Here is a 25,876-nt window from a genome sequence, read left to right on the forward strand (position 1 = left end):
ATTTTATTAGATAGCTTCTAATTTAAATTTCAAAGAGAAGTTTTGGTGAGTAGGGCAGTCCTTGTGCTGTGATGACTAACACATACTCACACTCACACACACACACACACACTCATTCACACTCACACACAAGTTCTAAGCGAGGTTAGGTCATCCCCTTGTGAAGTGTGCCAGGTCCCCTGTCTTCCTTTTGAATGATCTCACTGCAGGTACTTTTCAGAAACTCTAATCCCTTCAAGACAGTGACATGGAGATGTCATAAATGAGATGGAGAATGAGTCACACGCATGGTGACGGATCAGGCGTGTGGTAAGTCAGAGAAATCAACTCTGGTTATGATACAAAAAATAACCATTAGGACACTTCAGGGGTTAGGCATAAATACCCCAAATCATAAAAGTACTTTTTTTTTAAATTTGTTTATATTGATACAAGAATCTGGGTACAGGCCAGAGGTACAGCGAGGGGGTGGGGGGGTAGGATTCACTAGAGACAGAGTGGGGAGCAGAAAAGGTGGATCTACTGAAATACACTGCTGAGGGGAACAGCGGGTGAGACAGGAGAGGTCTGCTGCGCCATGTGGATCAGCTCTCTGGCCAGCCAGGGATCAAATTTGTGTTGCAGTGGCTGCTGATAGCTTCACAGTACTGAGACTTAACCCCTTGCACCAGTAGGGAGGCCCCCTAAATATATAAACTAGTGGCCTCCCTGGTGGCGCAAGGGGTTAACATGCAACCTATGAAGCTATCCGCAGTCATTGCAGTGTGAGCTCGCTCTCTGGCCAGGAAGAAACCAACATGGCACAGCAGACCTCTTCTGACTCACCCGCTGCTCCCCTCAGCAGTGTATTTCAGTCAGTCTGCCGGTTCTGTTCCCCACTCTTTCTCTGGTGAATCCTCTCACCCCCCACACCTCTGACCTGTACCCTAGTTCTTGTATAAATAAATAAATAAGTGTTTAAAAAATATTATAAACCAATAGTCACATTCCTCTTAAACTGTAAAGGCCTTAAAGCTTCCTGCTTAAGGAGAACATTACTTATCTACGTTGAAAATAGGTCACCTTTCAGTGAAACTCTTGATCTGTGTGATACTGTTAGCATAAATATTTATAGAGAATTTGTTACTGTCCCTGGAATGAGGAACTTAAAGAGAGTGAAAGGGAATCAAAACTCAAAGATAAGAAGGAAGATTGACCACGATAGCTCAGTATACCCAGTGAAGGGCTGGGGTGCCTCTTCTCTCTGGGTTGGAGTTACACTGCTTAGTCCCAGTTGTGAAGATGCAGAGAGGGAGGCTATGAATGTACGGGGGCAGTAGCTTTGCTTGCTGCCATCTCTGAAGAGGGGAGACCTTGACTTTTCCCTTAGAAGTCTGGGGCTTCATGTGAGGTTCTTGGGACAGAACTTCTGTCCCTATTCAGTCTTAAAATGACAGAAATCCTGATCAAAAGTTTAATGGGAAGTAAAGAGCCTCGACTTCAATCGAATAGTATCACCGAGCAAATGATAAAATCTTTTTATTGAAAATAAACCATTTTGCTTGTCTATTGCTGTGTGAAAAATGGCCCCAAAACTTACTGGCTTAAAATAACTGCTATTTTATTCATTCATAATTTTGTGGATTTTGGATTCACAATCCTGGGATGATTTGTTTCTGCTCCATGATGTCTGAGGCCTCAGTGCGGTTGCCATGAGTGACTGGGAATTAGCTGGAATGGCTTGACCAGTTACATGTGATGGCAGTTGGCTGGGGTCCTCAATTTCCTTTATGTGGTTTCTCAATGAGCTTAGACCTCTTCACAGAATGGTGGTTTGGGGAAACTGAACTTCTTATATGGTAGTTGGATTCTTAGCTGGAACATTCCAGGAGGATGCCCCTGAAGGGCCAATAGCTAGTAGGCCTCTGTGTCACACTTGAAATGTTCTGTGGGCCAAATCAAGTCACATGTCTAGCAGCTAGAGAAAATGTGGCAGAAACTGTTAGGGGGAAAAGGCGGTCCCAAAGCAAATTCCATACAGGCTTTGTGGACTCCACCCCCACCCCAGGTCAAAGCCAAAGACACTGGGAACTCCAAATCCCATCACCACCAAAGGGAAGGTGGCTGGGACCTGAGGGTGGGGTTAAGCAGCCAGGTGGATACAAAAGGCAGACACGTGGGCTTTGGGGGGCTCTCTCTCTCCATTTTGGGCTCCCGGCCAGCGCGGAGCCTCCGGCCAGCTCTGGGAGTGACTTTGGGTTTCCAGGTCGTCGGATCGGGTAGGACGCATTAAAGACTTTATTTCCCTATTTTCTCCCTGAGTTGTACATTTTCCTTATTTCCTTTCCTCTTGTAAATAAACCTTTTATTAACCCTTTTGTGTGTGTCTGTAGTAGAGTATTCATAAGTCCTTTTAAAGCGCGCGGGTGAGGACCCACAGCCAGGAACCCGTTTAATATCGGGGTTGCTCTATAACAAAACTACTGAGAGACATGAGCACTGGTAGTGTGGATTCACTGGGGCCAGAGGTATCTACTGAATACCGAGAAAATAATACACTGCTGAGGGGAGCAACTGGTGAGACAGGAAAGTTCTGCTGTGCCTTGGCTAGGGAGGCTAGGGATGGAACTCAGGTCTTTGTGGAGATAGCACTGAGACTTAGCCCCTAGGCCAACAGGGAGGCCCCAAACCTTCAGAAATATTGATTAAATTGATCTATAACATGGCTTAGGTGTTGGAATTTTAAAATCTCTCTAAGCGATCCCGAAGAGCAGCCATGTTTGAGTGTCCCTGTGCTAAAGAAACTTTCTCAAATTCTTTTCCCACCATAATTCCAGTCCTTGCTCTCTTCTCAGCTTAGTGATTCCCCCCCACCCACTTTGCCCTCATCCCCGGCAGGATACACTTCCTACAACTCTTAATAATGAATCTTTATGAAATTTAGTTCCCAATTTCACACATCATTAACAGGGTAGGTGTGTAAAAATACTCGTGGAAAAGCAAACATTTAATTGAGCCATGTGTGTGACTGGATTAAAAAATATTAACTGGATCTATCTACCCACCATGGAGTGTAACTGTTGGGAAATACATTGACATAAGTACTAAATTCCAAAGCAATACTTTGTATTTCTCTTGATTAGTCAACTCTTTGTTTAACTGGGTTTTAGGATAATGGAATAAGTGTTATTTACTCAAAGTATTTATAACGAAAACAATAGAATTTATTGCCAGCTCCTTTATGTGGGCTGGGTGTGTGTTATTCAAAATCAAATGCAAATGAAAACTGCTTTGTTTGGTAACTCATCAGAACACACAGACACTAATCAATTTGTAATGGGTATTTTGCAAGATTTTGTGCTGCCTTAGATGTGGGAGAGAGGTTATTCTTTGTTTCCTTAGCTCATGCACATGCAATTGTCTCTTTATTCAGGAAGATGGTTAATTTCCTCTCCCTTTGTCTTTCAGTAAAATGAAGGTCTTCAAGTTTGAATGTTTGTGCCTCCACAGATGTGTTGAAATCCTAGCCCCTGAGGGTAATGGTATTGGGAGGCCTTTGGGGGGTTTTTAGTTTGTGAAGGTTGATTTCTCATGAAGGGTATTCAGGCTCTTATAAAAGAGACCCCCCATTGCTCCTCAGCTTCTTCTGCCATGAGGGGAGGTGTTGGCTATAACCCAGGGAGCAGGCGATCACCAAAAGGTGCCTTCACCATGAACTTCTCAGCTTTCAGAACCATGAGAAATCAGTTTATGTTGTTTATAAGCTACCAGTGTGGTATAACCTTCTGATGCTGAGTTCATGGACATGTGGATTTTCATCTCTTTTCTCCAGCCTTGCCCCTCTGCACCAGCCTGGGGAGGCTGCTGATACCCTACGACTTGTGAAAGTGGTGTCTCCTCCAGAGGACAGAGGGCCCAGTTTCCATGCTGTAGCCCCTACCATTGCTCAGTGTAATAGTCTGGATATTAATATTTGCAATTTAGATCATCACTCGACCTTGTAGGTTTGTCATAATTTATCAGTAACAAGGACTTTTTCTAAGTGTCCCTTTTTATTTTTAACTCTCTAAAGTTTTTTCAGGTTTAATTTTTTTTAAATATGAGAAGGACTAGTATTTGATCACCTAACATTACCTATGAGAATCTCTGGGTTTCCCTTTCTCTGCTTTCTCCCCTTTCTCCTGGTACAAGTCTGGAGCCTACTGAGCCCTTCTTGTTACTAGAACCACAGTTCTGCCTAGTGTTTGGCTTGGCTGTGATGGAAGCATCTGGTTCCTTCTGGAACGTTCACACACAATACTCTGAAGACCTGTCCTTAGGAAGTGACCTTGAGGCCCTGTCTTAACTTATGATATTAAAAAAAAGACAAGACACACGATTGTGGAGTTTTATTGGCTACACAAGGATGGGAATCTGAGAACTGTCCCTGGAAGAGGAGCTTTATGCTCATGAACTCATGCTTGGATTTGAAAAGTGCGGCAGTGTGTAAGGTTATTAGGGGCCATCTAGGGAGATCGTTACAGAAAGAAAAATAAAAGCTTCCAAGTTGGATAACACTGAGGATACCTCTTAGGACTCACCCACTTGTGTCTGCGCAAGGATTTTCCATTGGGGAAAAAATAGTTTTGCAACAGGCAGAAACTTTTTTTGGCCTCACATGTACTTTTGGATCTCATTCACTTGAGAAAGGATTATTCTTCCATTGACACTCTCCTGTGTGATGGCCTTGATCTTTGTTGCTGCAGACGCTGAGGGAAAGAAAAATGAAGAGGTCACGACCATGCTCGCCCCACCGTCTGAGCTGTGCTCATTTCAGCTCCAGCTCTCCACGCATGAAGGCTCACCATGCCTTATAGAATGTGCTTCCCACTAAGCAATATGGTGGGCTTTGCTGGAGCGAAAAAGGGGTCTCATTCAGGGAGGTTTTCCTCCCATCCTCTAGGAAATAAGGATATCCAGGCAGTGTCAGAGGTCAAGACCATCTAGAGGTCAGGACCTTCATCAGAGGCAGGGCTGAAACAGAATCTGGTTTCTGCCTGCGTAGGCTTCACAGCACTGGCCCCGCAGCTTCTGTGACCTTACTAAGGGCTGACGGCCATTTCTGGTTACCTCGTGTAAAGGTCTAGAAATCATGCCATATGAGGACTGGTGAGAAGCCAGAGATGTTTATCATGGCCACTGTGGGCAAACACAGGCCTGGTTTGAAAACTTGTCCTGTGGACATATCAGTAAACTGGTTCTTGGGAGGGAAGAACTGAAACCATTCATAGGGCTACATGGGGAACTTTGTTAAAAATCAAATCTCTCCAGAAGCAGAGTGGGCCACCCCATGAAGTTGTGGGGTTCCCCTCCCTGGAGGGGCTGAAGGACCTTCTGCTGGGATCTTGTGTCTGCTGTGATGATTACTTGGACTAGAATTCTGACTCCCCAGTACCTCAGAATGTTTTTACCATGAACTAGGAGGTGCTACTTGTCCCAGACTGTTGTTTCTTAGAACTTTTTAGTGAGATGTTAAAAGTAATCTGGGAAAGCAGGATCCCCAAGTCAAAGACATCGGGGAACACTGGGTTGAACAATGTAACTTTAGTTGTAGTGTCTCTCTCTGCTCCCTTTCTTGCCCACAGCACTACTTGTTCTCTCTAACACGGTGAAATGCTATGTTACTGTCCATGAAGAGGATAATGATGTATGTTATCGCCAGGGTTTATAGTCGTAGGACACAGCTTTCACAATTCCCAATGAAGATCTCATAGAACATGAGTTTCAACATGATACAGTTTGGGAAATGATGTGGCATCATTTTCTTGGGGGTTTGTGAACAGATTTCATTACTTAATAGGGGTCTCAGAATATGAGTGTTGAGGACAATAATGAGAGCTCATTTCATTCTGTATTATCTGACTTGCTAAGTGAATTAGGACATCTGGGGGTGCCCCAGGGTTTGTGGTTGCTACAGCTTGGGTAAGTGCACTGATTCACTAAAAGAAGTGGATTCAAATCATGAAAGACATTGGTTTTACCTTCCATGCTGGACTTCGAATCTTCCATCGTCCTATAAAAATGATAAAGGTTACAGCTCATTTTAGGATTAGCAGCAATCATAAAAGTCTCAAGCTGAACTAACTTCCTTGCCTGCTTGTAAATTCATCACTTTTAATGATGATAATTGTCTGGACTCTGTAGTCTCAAGGTCACAAGTTCATGGGAGAACATTTTCCTGCTCTGAAGGCAGCTATACCACCTCCCGTTAGCCCTGGGGTCAGGCAAAGTCTCTCCAGATCATTCTCCCCTTTTAGTTGGCTACCAGTCCTTGCCAGGGCCTGGACTCCTGGAGCAGCCCTGGGCTTCTGAGGCTATTCCAAGTTTGGTCTGATAACATTTTATTTATGTGTTAAAAACACAAAACATAGCACAAACGTTTGACTTAAAGGTTTGGTTCTTGGACATCAGGACTGAGCAATGCCAGGGCTGCCTACACCTTTCCCTAGGGTTCTAGAACGTGTGTGCCCTTTGGGTGAACAACCATTGTTATTTCCAAAGGTGCTTAGAAATACGCGATTGAAAATCTAGACACTCAAATCTCTCATGAATCTTTTCCTACTTTCAGGCTAAAATGTATAGAGGTATATATGGCCCAAATTATGTGTATTCTCACTGGAAAACACTATCACCAGACCATCGTCATTGGTTTTTTCTAGAGATTTTAATATATTAATTTTAACCATCAACCTTAAATCTCAGCGTCCTGCAAATAAGATCTGATTAATTCACGCTTGCTGGTTAATGAAATCCAGCCTGATCTAAGTATCTCCGGGAGAAATTCAACATAAGCCTTTTCCTCTGGCGTGACCCTCGCCAACAGGCTGGGCCCTTGGCGTCCTGCCCTCCCTCTGCCCTTGCCTTACCCCCTGCCCTCGCCCTCTAGGAGCTGGCGGTAGGTGGTGATTTCCTTCTCCAGGTGGGTTTTGATGCCCAGGAGGAGCTTGTATTCGGTGTTCTGACGCTCCAGGTCGTGGCGAAGCTGCCTCAGTTCCTCCTCATAGTGGGAGATGATGGTCTGCATGTCCTGGAGCTGGCAGGAGTAGCGAGACTGGGTCTCTGATAACATGTTTTCTAAGGCAGATTTCTGAAAGGGGAAGTGACATTTCTCTCATTAATCGACGGATGCCTTGACTGATTCAATAAGGTGCCCTTGCGAGAGGTTCGCCCCATCTCCCAGCTGGTTCTTGAGGATGCTGGGGATGCAAACATAGAAACAGACTGACTTGCATGTTCAGGACTTGAGTGTCTGGGGTTGAACAATGTCGGGGGCTTTTGAAGCCCAATTTCTGGGCATAAAACCTTTGTGGCAGGAGCTCTTGGCAACTCTGCTGCACTCCTGAGCATTTATTGTTCACGATGCCCACTTGGGATGGGGCATTGGGCACATGCTGCCTTCCCCGATCTGTCCCTCATCTTCTTGTGCTTGTGTTTCATCTTGAACCTGTTTGAAAACTCCTAGAGGGAAACAGCAGGTGGGACTGGTGTCTCTTAGTATCTTCAGAGAAGGGTCTTAAGAAGGAATGTTAGAGGGCCTCCCCGGTGGCGCAGCGGTTGAGCGCTGGGTTGCGAAGCTGCCCGCGGCCTCTGCGGCGCCAGTTCGATCCCTGGCTGCTCCCCGGCCACCGGAGGAGGGTCCCACATGGCACGCAGACCTCTCCTGCCGCCCGCTGCTCCCCTCAGCAGTGTACTTCGGTCCTTCTGCCTGCTCTGCTCCCCGCTCTGGCTCTGGTGAATTCTCTCACCCTCTCATGCTTCTGACTGTACCCAGTGCATGTATAAACCAACCAAACAAACAAATAATAAGTAAATAAATAAATAAATAAGACATGCCTCTAGAAAATTAAAAAAAAAAAAAAAGAAGGAATGTTAGAAAAAATAGGGGGCACCCAGCTGAACTTGAATTTCAGATAAGCAACAAGTAATACTTTAGCATAAATAAGTCCTAAATATTGCCCCAATATCGCATGGGACATGTTTATATTAAAAGGACTTTGTGTTGTTTACTTGGGGTTAAAATTCAACTGGGTGTCCATATTTTTTTTTTTTTTTAAGATTTATTTATTTATACATACAAGGACCGGGTACAGGCCAGATGTGTGGGAGTGTGAGAGGATTCACCAGAGACAGAGTGGGGAACAGAACAGGCAGATGGACCGAAAGCACTGCTGAGGGGAGCAGCAGGTGAGACAGGAGAGGTCTGCTGCGCCATGTGGTATCTCCCTGGCCGACCAGGATCGAACTCGCACTTCAGTGTCTGCAGACAGCTTCACAGCACTGCGCTCAACCACCTGCGCCACCAGGGAGGCCCAGGGTGTCCATATTTTAATTTAGTAAATCTGACCACTCTAGTCCCAAGCAATGCCTTTTGATGGTGACAGTGGTAACAAATAGTCACTGACGAAAAATTTAAAAACTGCAAAATGAAGTTGCTGGGCTAGGATCCAGAGAACCAAGCTCAAGCCCCTCTTCAGGCTTTACCACCTGCTTTAGGGAGCACATGACTTTAATCTTATAGAGAAACTTATAACTGTGCTGGATATTTTCTCTTTATCAGGGCTGCTAACTTTCAGGGAGCCCTTAACACTGCTGACCCCACACCCTACCTCCCGGGCCCAGCCCCTCAATCTCCTGGAGGCTGCCTTCCCCTCTGTTCTCACGCCTCCTTCCTCCCCATCCTTTGTCTCAGCCAAGGCTTTGCTTCCCATGTCCATGAGGAAATGGAAACCACCTGGGAGCACACGCAGCGCTTCCACCGTCCTCACGCACCTGCCTGGTCCAGCTCTCATCCTTCCTGTCAGTACATGGTTGTCTGTGTCTGCTCCTTCCTCTTGCCGCAGCACTGCCCTCCTCTCTACCAGATTACTCCTACCAGCTTCCTAACAGAATAACTGCTCCCACTGGAAGGGTTTCTCTTGTTCCCATATCTCACTTCAGCTCTCAGTCAATTTTTCTGTTCTCCACCCAAAGCAAAGTTCCCCTGTACCTGCTGTTTCAAATTCCTTTTGACCACTCTTCCCATCAAGGCTTAGAGTTGGGCTCCATTGTCTCCCCACCCCTCCCCCACCTCTCCCCTCCCCCACCTCTCCCTCCCCCTAATTCCCTCCCCTCCCCCCTTCCCCCACTATAGCTTCCCTGAGTGGGGGGAGGGAAGTGTTCCTCCGGCCCACTGGGGGCACCTGTGCTTCACAGCCTTTACATTTACTTCTCCCTCACCTGAATGCCCCTCTCTCTTAGCCATGTAATGCACCCCCCTTACGACTTTTATGTTTTTACCCAGTTGTCGCCCTAATGTAAAACCTTTCCTGACTACCTTGTTAAGCTACTCCCCGTGGTGTGCTAGACGTTCGTCTTTGCACCTCCCCCCATTTAGCCAGGATGCACATTTACTGTTACCCCTGCCAGAATATAAACTCCATTACTACTGAGTCCTCAGAGTTGAGAACACGCCAGATGCACGGGCCTGGTGTAACTGCCCCGCTGACCTCACAAGCTCGTGCTGGAATACTATGTGTTAAAATGTCTGGAAAGCTCCACAGCACTGAATCGCTCTAGTGCTCGGCACCATGCCTCGACCGTGCACATTTCCAACGTCTGCTTGCGTCACAGGCTCCTAAGACCTAACAGCAATTTGCCTCAGGCATCAGCAACAAAGGGAACTAATGATTCCCCCCCCAAAACCGAGTGCAGAATAGCATGAGGGGGCGATGCTGATGGCGGATGAGAAGGCTCAGACAGGCTGCAAAGGGAATCAAACGGCTGGCGTAACATAATGAAATTCAAGTGCTTATGATGCTCAGGTTAGTGCTTTCCTGAAAACCAAAACCATGGCGATGGCAGCAATGACTTAGACTCCAGAACTTGGAGCTTGCTGGGTGAGCAGACACATACCTAGTGGACTGGGCAGTGCTGTGGAGTCAGCCAGGTCTGGATTTGCCAATTCATGTTGGCACCAGAGTTTCTCTTTACTGGAGCTGGCTTGGGGGGGGGGCAGTCTGGTGGAAAGTGAGGTGAGCAGATAGAGATTACGGGAGCTGCCCCACCCCACAAACATCCCTGGCCATTTACTAGCTGTGTGACCTTGGCCAACTCGCTCATCTGTTTGGGGCTTTGGTTCTTCCCTCTCCAAAATGGAGACACTAAGAACTGTTTGGAAAAGGTGAGCGTGAGGCATGGTGATGTTTAGCACAGTGGACGGCCTGGCACACCAGCCACCACAATATGAGAGCCCTGGCTATCGTTCGCAGCATGAACCATTTGGAGGGAAAGTGGGGAGTGAGGGATGTCCTGGGGGGCAGGAAGATGGGCCCAGGAGAGACGGCAGGGCCAGCCTTGTGGGGTGGTGGTAGCTGACTAAGGACTGTCCTCACTTAGACTTACCCTGCTGTGTTGAGCCTGCAGGTCAATCTCCAGGGCCTGAAAAGTTCGCTTCAGCTCATGGATGTCACTCTGGCCACTTGGCACGGCTGCTGGGGTGGCTGCCTCCTGGGCCATGGCTGCCGTCTGTGAGCCCAAGCAAAAGACATGTGTTGGCCCTGGCACACATGGGATGGAAACTTTGCAAAGTCTGGGTGGCTTTCCTTTACCTGCTCTTTATACCAAGCTTCCAAGTCTTGGTGCTTCTTCTTGATTATGAACTCATATTCCTGCCTCATATCCTCCAGGATCTTAACCAGATCCTCCCCTGGGGTTGCATCTAGTTTCACGTTGACCTTGAAGTCACTTGGCATGTGCTGCTCCTCCATTTCCTGTGAGTAACAGAGGAAGTCAGTGTGACCTCAGGAGGCTGGTGGGTGCTGACCCGCGGTGGTCAATAGGTCCTTAAAAAATGTGGCTGATGAGGTGGCTACTCTTTCACCGATTTGGTTTGTTTTTCAATTACTTGCTGATGACAAAGCATTATTTGCTTTTCTTCCTCTCATATTTTAATAAAATAAAGAATAGCACTAGGTAGTTTATCAAGTGGCTTCTGTGATTACTGGCTTAATAGCTGGTTGAAGACATTTCAGAAACATTCACTGGCCTAATGAGAAGCAAATTGGGGGACAGGAGAATAAGAGAATCTTCCATGGACCAAAGTGACTATGCCTTACAAATGCCATTTACAAATCTAATTTCCAGAAGCTTCTAACTGACTTTTAAAAAGCTACTATCTACCTAATGTACCTGAGATTCTAATGAAATGACAGAAAAACAGGGCCACCCCGGTGGTGCAGCAGGTTGAGCACAGCACTGTGGGGCTGTCCACAGCTTCTGCAGTGTGGGTTCGATTCCTGGCCAGCCAGGGAGATAACCACATGGCATGGCAGACCTCTCCTGTCTCGCCTGCTGCCCTACTCAGCATTGTCTTTGGTCCTGTTGCATTGCCTGTCCACTCTGTCTCTGGTGAATCCTCTCACCCTCCCGAGCCTCTGGCCTGTAACCCAGTTCTTGTATAAATAAAAAAAAATCTTTAAAAAAATGATAGAAAAACAATCCATTTAGGCAAACAGAATCGGTTATATCATGTGTAAGGTTTTCTTCACCAAATGTTCACAGATGAAGTGATAGCACATTTAGGCAGCTGAATATTCTGGGATATATACATATATATATATGTGTGTGTGTGTGTGTGTATTTAAAAATTTGTTTATGCATAGGAGAACTGGGGTACAGGCTAGAGGTATGTGCATGAGAGGATTCACCAGAGAGAGTGGGGAGCAGAACAGGTGGATCTACTGAAATACACTGCTGAGGGGAACAGTTGGTGAGACAGGAGAGGTCTGGTGGGCCATGTGGGTAGCTCCCTGACCAAGGTTTGGACTTAGGCCATGGTGGTGACAGCACTGAGACTTAACCCCTAGGTCACCAGGGAAGCCCCATGTTGGGTCATAGACCAAAACTTTGAGAATAAGCTCTATAACTAACACACTCAAAAGGTGCAAAGGTTCCTAAAGCTCATTGCTCATCAAGGCTTGATGACTATAGGGCCAACACCCATGGGACCAGGAGAAAACCAAGAAACCACAGGGCAGATTTAATTAACAATTGCCTTCTGACCAGCTGTACAGAAGCTGAGACTCTTTGATGTCCATAAGAAATTGTGTGTGCCTAAAATGGAGATTATTTTTCTAGCATTTCATTAGAGCACCAGGGACATTAGGTGGGTGGTACTTTTAAAAAGTCAGTTAGATGCTTCTGGAAATTAGGGTTCTTAATGTTTACCTTCAGGCATCTTTACCTTGGTCTGTGGCAGGTTCTCTCTATTCTCCGGTCAATGAAGGAAGTTCAGCCTGACAAGTTTATTCTTATGGGCTCCCATTAACAAAACAATTTTAGTAAACAGTGCATGTCAACAGAATGGGGGACCAGTTCATCACTGGTTGTATTTTGGCAGCTGTACTTGGCATGTGAGTAGATAACCTTGATGTTGGAAAAATTAGATATTTACATGGTTCTTTATGATCACTTAAGCTGAAGGACAGCAGTTCTAGCAGGCAATGGTGGCTTCTTGGGTAGTCGCCGAGTCCCCCTAACTCTGCGGATTAGGAGCTGGGAGTCCTACCTGCTCGTGGCGCTTCTTCATGAGGATGAGCTCTTTCCGCATTCCTTCAATCTCCTGCTCCAGGTCTGTGGTGACGATGGTCAGATCGTCCAGGGTCCTTCGGAGACCCTCAACTTCAACTTCTAAGTCTTTTTTGAAGGAGTGTTCATTTTCGTACCTTTGGTTAGAAGGGAGGGAAAAGCACATCTGGTTTTGGAAGGTCACAGGTTTGTGAGGACTCACCTTAGTTTAGAGGTGAATGTTCTTACTTTTCAGGTTCAGTGCGAGCAAATGAAGGCATCCTTGTGTGTCTGTTTCAGGCAGGTTTTTATATGATAGTGACTCCATGTTATTTTTTTTAATTAGAGAGAATAAAGTAATAAACAGCCACATGCCCAAGGCTGAGATTCAGCAAGTGTTAACATTTTGCCATATTTGCTTCATCTATATTCTATTTTGTTATTTAAAGGAAATTATAAACATTATGACTTTTCACCCTTAACTACTTCATGATATATCTTTTCAGAAAAAGATAGTTTTCTAGCTAATCATAACATTATCACACCTAAAAATAATAATGACTCTTGAATATCATCTAATTTTTTTCATATTCAAGTTTCTCTATACCACTGTATTTTATGTCTGTTTTTTTTTTTTAAAAAAAAACATGTCCAGCCAAATATTTATTCGCATTTATGCCTTGAAGTTTTACTTTTGTAAGATTCTGCATGTGGGTCAGGGTGAGATAAGCTTTCCTTTTGCAAAACAAAAACAAAAAGCAGAACAACTCCCCAAAGCAAACCAAAACACCAAATGGAACACACACAACCCTGGAAGAAGGGGCTTACTTGAGGTTGAAGTCATCCACTGCCATCCTGGCGTTGTCAATGAGAAGGATGATGTGGGCATTGGTCTGCTTACCATCCATGATCTGGAAACACACACCAAGGGTTAGTTGGGTTGGACACTCACACAGGAGGCTGCATTTCTGTCCTCTGGTCTCCTGGGTGTAGGACTTGGTCACCTAGATGACTTTTGCTTTTGGCAGTGGACCGATAGACTAGCCAGCCAATACGTATTTATTGAGTTCTTATTAGGTACAATGTGCAAGAATAAATTCTAGTAAAGAGAGGGTTTACAGGGGTCTCCCCCATGGTGCAGCAGTTGAGCACTGGGCTGTGAAGCTGCCTGCAGCCTCTGCAGTGCCAATTTGATCGCCAGCCTTCCGGCGAGGGTCCCACATGGCGCGCAGACCTCTCCTGCCATGCCCGCTGCTCCCTTCAGCAGTGTATTTCGTCAGTCTGCCTGTTCTGTTCCCAGCTCTGGTGAATTCTCTCACCCTCCCACACTTCTGACTATACCCAGTGCTTGTATAAATAAATAAAAAAAATCTTTAAATATATATATAAAAATAATTTAAAAAAAAGAGAGGGTCTACAGCCAGTTTTGCTGTATTTTTTTTCTACTTTTTTTTTTTGTTAACTCAGTTTATTCTTTTTTTTTTTTTATAAATTTTATTGTTATATTCCCCATACAATTGCAGCCCCCCCATTCTGACCCCAATCCCTCCCCTCCCGCCCCCACCCCCCTAAAAGTGTCTCTGGTTCATAGTTTTTTGTTGATTTTGATTTTCACTTTCTTATAGTTATTCATTTTCCTGGTCCCTTATTTAAGTTTTCTAGATTCCTGCTATGAGTGAGACCATCCGGTATTTTTCTTTTTCTTTCTGGCTTATTTCGCTGAGCATGATCCCTTCCAGCGCCATCCATGTTGCTGCAAATTGCATGTGTTTATCTTTTTTGAATGCTGAGTAATATTCCATGGTATATATGTACCACATCTTCTTGATCCAGTCATCTATTTTTGGGCATTTGGGCTGTTTCCAAAGCTTAGCTATTGTAAACAGTGCTGCTATAAACATAGGGGTGCAGGTGTTCTTTGGAATTGATGTTTCTGTGTCCTTTGGGTAAATACCTAGGAGTGGAATTGCTGGATCATATGGAAGCTCTATGTTTAGTAGGTCCAGAAATCTCCACACAGCTTTCCACAGTGGTTGGACCAGTTTGCACTCCCACCAACAGTGCAGAAGAGTTCCTTTTTCTCCACACCCTCGCCAGCATTTGTTGTTGCTAGTTTTTTTAATATGTGCCATTCTCACTGGTGTAAGATGGTATCTCATGGTAGTTTTGATTTGCATTTTCCTGATGGCAAGTGATGTTGAACATTTTTTCATATGCCTGTTGGCCATTTGCATTTCCTCTTCAGAGAAGTTTCTTTTTAGCTCTTCTGCCCATTTTTTGACTGGATTATTTTCTTTGTTGTTGTTGAGTCTCATCAGCTCTTTGCAGATTTTTGTGATCAGTCCTTTATCATTAGTGTTGGGTGCAAAAATGTTCTCCCAGTTGGTGGGGTTTCTCTTTGTTTTTGTTATTGTCTCTTTTGCTGTGCAGAAGCTCTTTAATTTGATGTAGTCCCAGCTGTTTATCTTTGCCTTCACTATCACTGCTTTGGGTGATGTGTCTGTAAAGATGTCTTTGATGTGCAGATCACGTAGTGTTTCGCCTATATTTCCTTCTATATATTTTATGGTTTCAGGTCTTATGTCTAGTTCTTTAATCCATTTTGAGTTGATTTTTGTGTATGGTGTGAGGTAGTGGTCAAGCCTCATTCTTTTGCATGTAGCGACCCAGTTTTCCCAGCACCATTTATTGAACAAACTTTCTTTGCTCCAATGCATAGTCTTTGCTCCTTTGTCAAAGATTAGTTGACCATAAATCTGTGGGTTTATTTCTGGATTTTCTATTCGATTCCATTGGTCTGTATGTCTGTTCTTGTTCCAATACCATGCAGTTTTGATGATTATGGCTTTGTAGTATAGTTTGAAGTCTGGGAGTGTAATGCCTCCATTCCCTTCTTTTTTTTTCAGGAGTTGCTGTATTTTTTATACTAGGTTGGATAGTCTAGGGTTCAACTGCAGAAAGGACAATGTAGGGAGGGGAAGAAGAGCAAGTGTTCAAAATGCCTCTCACTTTCTAGGACAGCACATAGGTCTGCATTTTGTTTAAGCTCATCCAATTTGATGAGGTTAAAAGAAGTAGGTTTTGTCACTTATGTGAATATTAGTTTGACTCTCCTAATGTGCAAAGATTATTTTAGATGCACATCATTCTTTCTTGTGGCTGGCATTCATCACTCTGTGATGCTAAGCAAAATATCACTGATATTAGCTTGTCAAACTAATTTCAAATGATTTGAATAGTACATTTATGCTTATTTTAAATGTATTTTACAATAGTTATCACATACTATAATTATTACTTTTTTTGTCCAAAGTGCCTGTTGCCACACACGTAACTCACAGGTATGTGTCTATGTTCTTAATTGATTCAATGATGAGAATACTCCAGTTGTAGCTATTAAAAATATTAGCTGACATAAGTCTTTATCATCTTATGAAGCAGCTTAATAAACTTTGTGTGAAAGTCTCCAGATGTTTATATACTGTTTTTTAAAATTTACTTTAGAAACAAAGTATTGTTAAAATGTTTTTACTCGGGCCTCCCTGATGGTGCAGGGGTTAAAGACAGCGCTATCAAGCTACTGCCAGCCACTACAGCATGAGTTTGATGCCCAGGTGGCCAGGGAGAACCCACGTGGTGCAGCAGACGTCTCCTGTCTTGCCTGCTGCTCCCCTCAGCAGTGTATTTCAGTGCATCTGCCTGTTATGTTCCCCACTTTGTCTCCGGTGAATCCTCTCACCTCCCTCACCTCTGACTTACACCCCAATTCTTGTATGCATAAAGAAAATAAATCTTAAAAAAAAACGTTTTTACTTGAGCAATTTGTATACATATAGGATTTGCAAATACATTTAGATAGCTGTAATCAGAAATAGTGAGAATCTGATGTTTGTGGTTGTCTTTAGGAAAAATGGGTTGAAAGTGTTTCAGTGTCAAAATATAATACTAATTCTGTGCCAAGTGTGCTGAACCAGAACTGGGAGGTTTCCTATTTACCTCCCATTACCCATCACCAGTGTGACCCTGGGCTCACTGTTGAATAAGAAGTTTGTACGAGAAGCAGGTAACCTTGGGGATCCTAGCTCTAAACTGCTGTAATTTAGATGGGGCCAAGGAATCCTGTGACATTCCCGTGGTATTTATACAGATGATTCCTTTATTTGGAAAAGATTTTCTTAGGACCAAGTTGTACTTCAATACAAAGGCACCCTTTGAAAATCCTGTCCTATTCAAAAGCCCAATGATTTCATGGAATTTGGTATTATGAATACTCAATAGGGAGGACTCAGAGATGGGGATAACACTGGGCCTGGGACTCGAGGAATGCAGCCTGATCCAGCACCTGTGAGCTGAGTGAGCTTGGTTGAGTCTCAGTTTCTTCATCCATAGAATGGCAAATATAATAATAATAATAATAATAATAATAATAATATTAGTAACTGCTTCATCAAAGAGTTAGGAGAATTAGATCAGAAGAGATCGGATAAAATAATGCTGTAAAATACTTGGCTGTTCTTGGCATACTTACAGACATTCTGAGAAATTAGCCAAACTTAAATAAGTCAAAAAATATAAGCTGTTCAATTTTCTTTTTAAAATCTAGCACTTCTGTTATGAGGGCCAATGTCTGTCTGTATTGGACTGATCACAGATTTTCTGTGTTGCCATGCATTCTCAAACTCCTGCTGTTTGTGGTGGGAGATAGCCCCCCAGTGCCCTGCCCATGTGGATTCCAAATGGCCTTGTGAAAAAGAGGCTTCTCTACCTGTTTCCTTGCCTGCTCTCTGCAGCACTGCTTAGGGGCTTTCCCCCCATGTTTTTGCCCACAGGCTTGTTACTCTGCATTATCTGAGCTCATGGGAAATGAAAAGTAGCTCCTGGGGCCCCTGGGGTCAGCCCAGGTGGTGCACAGAGGTGTTGACTGACACCCAGAGACACGGTGCCCTGTACATGCAGAAAATGCAAAATGCCATCTGTGGGTGTACGTGACTTCTCTAAGTTAAATGGGTCATCTCTCTGTTGTGAAGCCCACATCAGGTCTGATTCCCCAGATAGTGTCCGCTCCGAAACGCAGCAGCATGATACAGCTGCGATTTCTGAGACATTCTTCATGGTGAGCAGCAGAAGAGGCTAGATTGAGAAATAACACAGGAAGCGCGGGCTTTGTATTGCATGTTGTAATTAATCACCCGGATTCTCCCCAAGGCTCTGAGTTCGTGCTTTGAAAAGAATCTTGTTGGTCTATTAGTGCAGCATCGTTGCTCCGGGGTGTGTAATCTCCTACTGGGGAGAGGGAAATAGAACTTTTGCTGGTCGGGAGACATTTGAATATTCTGGTACTGTGTTCAATTCTTCAATTCTATGTTTCAGAAGGATGGGATTAACTTTTGAACTTAATTTCTCATAGGCAGCTGAGCAACATCTTTTTGAGTAATATTTAATAAGCCCAAAGTGGAAACCTCCGAGGATTTCTTTAGGGTCTGGGAAGGTGTGAGATCGGTGGGGGGCTGTGGACTCTGTTTGGTGTCTGTTTTCTCACCTATGAAAGGGGAGGTCTGGCTAGACAGTATCAATTTCAAAGACGTGTTTTCTTTAACCATAGAGGAAACATAGCCACAAAAGCAAGAAATCTAGAAGAGTGGAATTTGAAGTCCAAGGAACTTCCTATTTAATGTGAGAACCCAGAATCTGGGATGTGTAGAGGGGGGTGAGCTGCTCCTACCAGGTCATCGCCCCTACTCAGTCTTCTCAATTCTTTTCAAGGATCTGGGTAACCACTGGGTCTCAGTCATCTCATTTATAAATTGGGGATAAAAATATCTGCTTTCCATAATGAGATAATGTATATAAAATATGTGCTGTATGATTGACAATGCAAATGTAATGCATTCATTTGATTAAAAAATAGTGTCATTTTTTGCATGAGGTCAGCCAGTTAGCACCAAGCTGTGAATCCCACCTCTGCCTCTTGCTGGTGGCTTTGGATGGTGAGCTCACTTTTCTGAGCCTCAGTTTCTTAACAAGGTTGTTGTGAGAATTAAATCAGATGATATAGTAGGTTTTCATCATTGGGAATGATGTTCTGGACAATAGTGACAGGTCTATTAAGTGCCCGCTGTGAGAGCTGGCATGCCATAAGTGCTCAATAAATGCCTCCCTAGCTCCCTCTTTTCCTGCCTTCTCTCTGATGTCAGTTAACAAATTATTTGACCAGGTCTAATCTCATAATTGGGAGTTCTTAGGTGACCATTGGCATAAACCTTTTCTCCATTTTAAAACAAAAGCAACTTTATTCATGAAAACAATATGGTGAGGTTTGTTGAGTCATCTTGTTTACTTTGTGAAGACAACCATGTACTATATAGTTAAGGTAATTACACAGTCAGTTATTAGGTTGATTATTCAATAATTAGGGTTCATTATGAGGACAGATTTATATTATCTTGATTGGTCCTTCCTACAGTCAAGCAAGGATGACTGCCTGGTGCGAAATAATATGGTAAAAGTATTGGAAATCTGTGATACCCTTTCTAGGACATGATCTTACAGGGGATTTCCTGGGACTGCTTGATAGCCCAGGCAAGTGACAGGACTTTGAAAAATAAACTTACAGATGATTGCATTCCTGATCCTTCTAGTGAGTGTTATGAGATGTCTCAGAAGGCATAAACTTAGCTTGAAAAAATGTTTGGTTGAAAAGTTATTTCATTTTTGAAAGAGTCTTCATAAGTCATCCTAACCCTGGGGTTCCAAAAGTCACATTTCTTTTTTCATTTCCTAGCAATTTCTCACTCAGGGATCTGTGTGTAGCTGGAACGCAGACCTGCTAGCAGTCCCTAGGAGGGGACATCTGTCTGTGGAGTGATGCTAAGACAGTGCGACCCAGCTAGCTGAAAATCACCCTCTGCCAGTGCTTTGGGGTGGAACAGAACTGATGTAATAGGAGGCCCTGCTCTCCACACCTGGCGCTGAGTCTGTGGGCTGATAGCAGCCCTGCCACCACCACACACTGCCGGAGCCTAAGTGATCTGGGCAGATTTTTAAGATTTTTTCTTGGTGAGACAACAGACGTCCCCGAGTTCATTTAAGGTATAATAAGAAAACACCCTCAAATACCGTTGGGCACAATCACTTAACGCTCTTTGCCAATTTCCCAGAAATTGTCTCCGGTACTGATTTCTGCTCTCCCTGCCGCCTCCGGACTTCCCGGGTCACCAGAATCTTACCTGCTCCTGTAGGCGGCTGATATTTTCCTCATAGTGGGAGTAATCTTGCTTGTTGCTGGGCTCTCTCTGCTGATGCCACTTCAGGATGTGACTTTCAAGCTGAACGTTGGCCTCCTCCAGGGCGCGCACCTTGTCCAGGTAGGAGGCCAGGCGGTCATTGAGGTTCTGCATGGTCTCCTTCCCATTTCCGCCCAAGAGGGCGCTGCCTCTCCCGGACCCCCAAGACCCTCCTGGGGGCGGGCAGCTTGGCTTGGTGAAAGACAGGGAGACGCGGACACCCCCTGCGCCGCCATGCACGCTGGGGGCCCGGGGGAAGCTCCCCGGCCGGCCCCAGACGCCTCCCGTGCCTGGCAGGGAGCCCGAGGGGGTCTGGCTGAAGCTGTGGTTGGAGTTCATGGTCCCATCTGTGTCTGGGGCAGGGCTGGGCTCTGCTCCGCGCGGCCTGGCACGCAGAACTGAGCCACCCCAGACTGCCGGATGGTTTTATGCCCTTTGCCGTGGGAGTTCCCTGCTCTGACAACTGTACCAACAAGATCGTATCGTTGTGCAACACGTGTTTCCTCTTGGTCAATCCCGAAGTGCCCCTGGGCGTCACACACGTTGTTGTTCAGAGCCACATCAGTACACAGGTTTGCTTTTCCCTTCCAGTTGGGACCTGGAGGTGTGGCAGGGAGCTAGGCTGGGTAGTCTCAGCTGTCTTTCTAATCTTTCCCTGGAGCTTTTCCATGGCCCACCTACCTAAAAGGGTCAGGTTAAAGACCAGCAAAAAGTTATTTGGAATAGTGTAGGTTTCCTTGTAAAACACACATGTCCTCCCACCACTTTCCCCGACCCTAAATAAACAAACCCCAACTCTAAAGCAAGGTGGGGGCAGAGACTCACAGGGGCAAGCCAGATCAGAGCAGAATCTCAGGTCCTGGAATAAAAACACTGGTGCTGAGGAAATGGAGAATGTTCCAAATATCTGGTTATCTGATACCTTTGTGGCTGTCACTGTTTGGTGGAAAGTAATTTCAAAGGACTCATTCTTAAGAACAAACCCTCAATTATAATTAATTAATGAATGACCGAGCCTTCCATTTTAAGGATGCCTTTCATCCCAGCACACCTAAAATCCAAACAATTGAGCTGGTGCTCAGTACACTCTTGGCCCCTGGGATGCAGGCAGCTTGGTCACCTGGCCAGCTGCCCTGCCCCCTGCTGAGCCCGGGAAGGCTGGCTTCTGCTGTCTGTGGCCTGCAGAGGGGCCCAGGAGCACAGGAAATGTGCCAGGGGTTGTCTGGCATGCTTGGTGAATCTGTTGCTTCCACTGCCAAGGTAAAGTTTAGGGATGAATACGGAAGCAGTCGGGGTGGGGAGTCATAGGTTGCTTACTCGAAACTAGCCTTCAAGGAGGTTTGGAAATTAACCGTCATCATCAGAAGGGACTTAAAGGTTCGTTGGTCCCAGTCATTTAATTTTGGGGTGGGCAGAGACAGATGGTGGCTGAGTGGCCAAGTGAGGGTAGGATTCTTTCTGCCACGTGGCACTGTTATCACTGAGTTGCATCTTAATATCTCATGCAACACTTCTCATTTGTGTGGTGATAATGAGACTTTCTAGCTTACAAAATCCTTTGATATTCTTCATTTAATCTGCAAAACATTTTTTTAACATTGCAAATAAATCCTTGTTTACTTATTTAGCTCACAAAGTCTTTTGGTATTCTTTAATCTGCATGACATTTTTTTTAGTGTTGCAAAGAAATCCTTATTTATTCTAGGTAAAATTAGTTTATAACATTACATAGATTTCAACTTATCTATCAAAATCTGTACATACATTATGTGATTTACTGAAAGTTTACTTTCCATCCATTAAAATACACATGACCCCTGTTATCTGGCTTACACCCCTCTTTCCTTTTCCCTTCTGGTAACCACTATTTTGTTCTAATAATCTTAAGAGTTTGTTTTATTTTTCTTACTTATTTTATATATATTATATATTTACAGAAATTATAAATTTATATTTATAATTATATAATATAATTAATTATATATTTATAGAAATATATGTATAATTACATATATTTATAGAAATATATAATATATAAAATATTTATATATATAAATATATATAATACCCCCTTTATTCATTTATTTATCAGTGGGCATTTTGGTTGTTTCCAAATCTTGGCTATCACAAGCAATGTCTCCATGGACATAGGATGCACACATCTCTTTGAATTAGAGTTTTTTGAGTTCTTTGGATAAACACTCAGAAGTAGAACAGCTGGGTCACAGGGTGTTCCTATTCTTAGTTTTTGGAGGAATTTCCATATGCTTTTCTATAGAGACTGGACTGATGTATAACTCCACCAATATGATGTATAACTCCTCCAGTATATGAGGGTTCCATAATCTGCGCGGTTCTAGATGTGGCCAGATGAGGCTTAGGGCCTACTATTTACAAATAAAGAGTTGGGGGTAATGGGGGTGAATGATTCAGAGCAGATGTGCATGTACAAGGCCCTTTAACACACGTATCTGTGGGGTGCTGGCCTTGGTCTGTGCACCATCCAGTACCTGGAGTTAAAGCCAGGGCTGCCCGCGTCTGCTCCCCTGACTTCATGACATAATTCAAAGGTTACCTCCTTCAACAACTGTCTGCTGAATTCTCCTTTTTGAGTTGGGCTCTCCTTTATGAGGAAGTGACCTCTTCTGGATCCCAAGAGCCTCCAGAAGGGCAGACAGCTTGGCAGCACCTGGCTAGGCCTGGCCACCTCTTGGATCTTTCACACCTCACATTTTACTGCATCTGGTGCCTTCCTCTGGGACTGCAGGCTTCTTGCAAGCAGTGGTTAATCTCAAGCACCAAAACCTGATTTCTTACAGGCGTTTCCTAAATGCCTGCTATCTCAATAATGAACATTTTAGAGCCAGTATCCTAACTCCAGTATTTTGGCACCACCACCTCTTGCCCCTTTTATGAGTGTGAGTAAGAAGACTGGAGAGCAGGAAAAAGCCTCTTCCAGGAATGAACTGGACAGTCAGAAAGGCAGAATCATTCCTAATTACACATAAAATCGCTAAAGCACACCAGCTTTGCTTATTGGCCTTGACCACAAAACCTTGCAACATTCCTCTGCACTTTTCTCATCTCACTGTGCACAAGAGAGAAAACTTCAGTCAAGACTAAAGGCAGCCTAGGGGTGCTTGAGGGAGTGCCTTTTAAAAGTGTTCTATCGTCACTTACCTCACTGAACAGCAGACAGAAGGGAGACAGATGAAAACAGAGCAAAGGAAGGAACCCCAGAGACTAGTTCAGACACGTGGATGAAGCAGTGCAGTGGTGGGTGTGGATGGGCCCTGATGGTTTGTTTGACTCAAGGTCAGGGTCAGCCCTGGTTCTTGTCACATGGATGCGAAGTCACAAAGGAGAACACCTACCTCTAGGTCATGCAAGGCCGGCTGCACTCGGTTTCCCTAGAGTCTCTCATAATATTTACCATGGATTTCTCAGCTCATTTCAGGTGTGCCTGATGGGTGAGTTATTAGCCCCATAAATCTGCCCGTGCATCATTTTATACAAGTGTGCAAGAGTGTGGGCTTATGGGACTAACCTGGGGCAAAATGTCACTTGCATTATCGCAGGACCAGGGTAGAAGAAAATTGCTGGTGAGATTTGAGAGGAGTGGGCAGAAATATCTCTTCTGGAGACATTACACCATGGTTTTTCTTACAATTTCTTTTTTTTTTTTCTTAAGAAAGTAAAAATCAAAATCAACAAGTATCTATAAACCAGAGACACACTACGGGGGGTGGGGTGGGGGAGGAGGGAGTAGGATCATAACCAAGGGACTATAACCAAGATGAAAATGCATACATTGTACAAAAATGAAAAATAAAGTAAAAATGGATAAAATAAAAAAATGAAGATTTATTTATGCATGCAAGAACTGGGGTGCAGAATTGTGGGGGGTAAGGTGATTCACCAGAGAGAGTGGGGAGCAGAACAGGCAGATCTACTGAAACACACTGCTGAGGGGAGCAAGTGGGCAAGGCAGGAAAGGTCTGCTGTGCTATGTGGGTAGCTCCCTGGCCAGGTATTGAACTCAGGTATTGAACTCATAATGGTGACAGTGCTGAACCTTAACCCCTAGGCCACAGGGAGGCCCTAAATTATTCTTCTTTGCATGAATTTCCAGCTAAAAGGTTTATAATGTTCACAGTTGTTTCATCTTCCTGCTAAACTGAAATGTCATCATTATAAGGGAATGAGTTTTTTGCCTGTGAGATGGGGGGTGAGTGAATGAATAGAGGTGTATGTGGGTTTATCAGGAATCAAAAGGAAGTTCTGTCCACAGCTGACATTAACTGGGAACCCAGTCTGTTGGTGCCTCTTTTTTTTTTTCAAAGATTTATTTATTTATACAAGCACTGGGTACAGTCAGAAGCATGGGAGGGTGAGAGAATTCACCAGAGCCAGAGCAGAAAGCAGAGCAGGCAGAAGGACCGAAGCACACTGCTGAGGGGAGCAGCGGGAGGCAGGAGAGGTCTGCGCGCCATGTAGGACCCTCGCAGGTGGCCGGGGAGCAGCTGGGGAATGAACCAGCGCTGCAGAGGCTGCAGGCATCTTTGCAGCCCAGCGCTCAACTGCTGCGCCACCTGGGGAGGCCTTGTTGGTGCCTCTTTAAGGTAGTAATTGCATCACTGAAGTTCCATAGGCGAGAGAAAAAACAATCCCCAACAGATTTTTATTATGCATGACATCTCTGAACAGATGAAGAGCAGGTCTTCAGGCAAAATTCTATGCCATTATCCTGTGATGTGGAGGGTTATAATAAAAGAAGAGATATTTAAAACACAGCTTCTGCGGAGACATCAGTTCACTGCACATTGTGTAAATGCCATGTTATTCAAACTGGTTGCATCAAAAGAAATTATTCTTATATTCAATTTGGGGGGGAAAGGGACCAAAGGACAGAAGGTTTAAACTAACAAGTATTCAATGTAGTAGTTCAGACCAGGAGGAGACGATAAATCTACTTAAAGTTGCTTTCAACCAGTGTCTGGATATATTGATGGCTAAGTGACCACAACAAGCAATCTTCAGGGTCTTAAGAAAAAGAGTTAAGAAATTTGAAGAAGAGAAGAAACCAGAATGAAGAAAGAGAGCAGATTTCAATTAAATAGCTCTGTCTTGACAGAAATCTAAGTTAGGGTCTCCCTGGAGGCACAGGGCTTAAAGTCTCAGCATTATGAAGCTATCACCAGCCACTGCAACTTGAGGTCAATCCCCGGCCAGGGAGCTGACCCACATGGCATAGCAGAACTCTCCTGTCTCGCCTGCTGCTCTCCTCAGCAGTGTATTTCAGTAGATCCACCTGTTCTGCTTCCCACTCTGTCTCTCTCATCCCTGCACCTCTGGCTTACACCCCAGTTCTTCTATGCATAAATAAATAAATCTTAACAAAATAAAAAAGAAATCTAAGTCAGCAGGTGTTTATGAAAGCCCTCATCTGAATTCACATATTTCTGAGAAGCTGGGAGCATACGAGAAGTGAAAGATGTGTTTGCTGTTCGCCTGTGAGTAAAACAACTGTCTTGGCTTCCCAGCCCCTTATTGTGAGGAGGCTGAAAGGCCCAGGCTCCCAGGCTGTGGTTGGCTGCCCCTCACCCTCCGAGGACTCCCCGCTTACAGGGGCTGTGGCAGGTCCTCTGCCAAGGCCATCGCCCCAGATCTTGGGAGGGATAGACAGTGTTAGTAGGTTGTATGGAACAGACAAGGTGAAATAAAAATGGAAAGAAAATGAAAGCTCACCAGGAATACTCTTCAGCCACAAGGCAAAATGCTGCCATTTATAGCAAAATGAAAGGCGTTTGAGGGGATTATGGGTAGTAAAGCAAGTGAGAATGACAAAGACAAATATTGGATATTTACATAGCAGACAGTTTGACATGATATGACTAACAGACACCTAGTGAGTGACATTTCTGAGGTTGAGGGGTGGGGGTGGGCCTGGAGAAGGGATCAAAGAATCTGTAGGATGATGATGGGAACAGAAAGGAAGATGAGGGAGAGAAAGGCTTCTATGCCTCTGAGTT

The 25,876-nt window shown here is 44.4% G+C and overlaps 1 protein-coding gene across 1 annotated transcript; it reads right to left on the reverse strand.

Moving 5' to 3' along the window:
- Positions 1-4,632: 4,632 nt before the first annotated feature.
- KRT23 (keratin 23) lies at positions 4,633-20,183 on the reverse strand (the record flags this gene model as incomplete). The annotated part of the gene is made up of 8 exons (XM_084237985.1): positions 4,633-4,727; positions 6,000-6,031; positions 6,885-7,105; positions 10,399-10,521; positions 10,605-10,766; positions 12,563-12,719; positions 13,390-13,472; positions 19,788-20,183. 8 exons carry the CDS (start codon positions 20,181-20,183, stop codon positions 4,633-4,635), a joined length of 1,269 nt encoding a protein of 422 aa, XP_084094111.1.
- Between the last annotated feature and the right edge of the window lie 5,693 nt (positions 20,184-25,876).

This window comes from Talpa europaea (assembly GCF_964194135.1).
Source record: "Talpa europaea genome assembly, chromosome: 7".
NCBI lineage: Eukaryota > Metazoa > Chordata > Mammalia > Eulipotyphla > Talpidae > Talpa > Talpa europaea.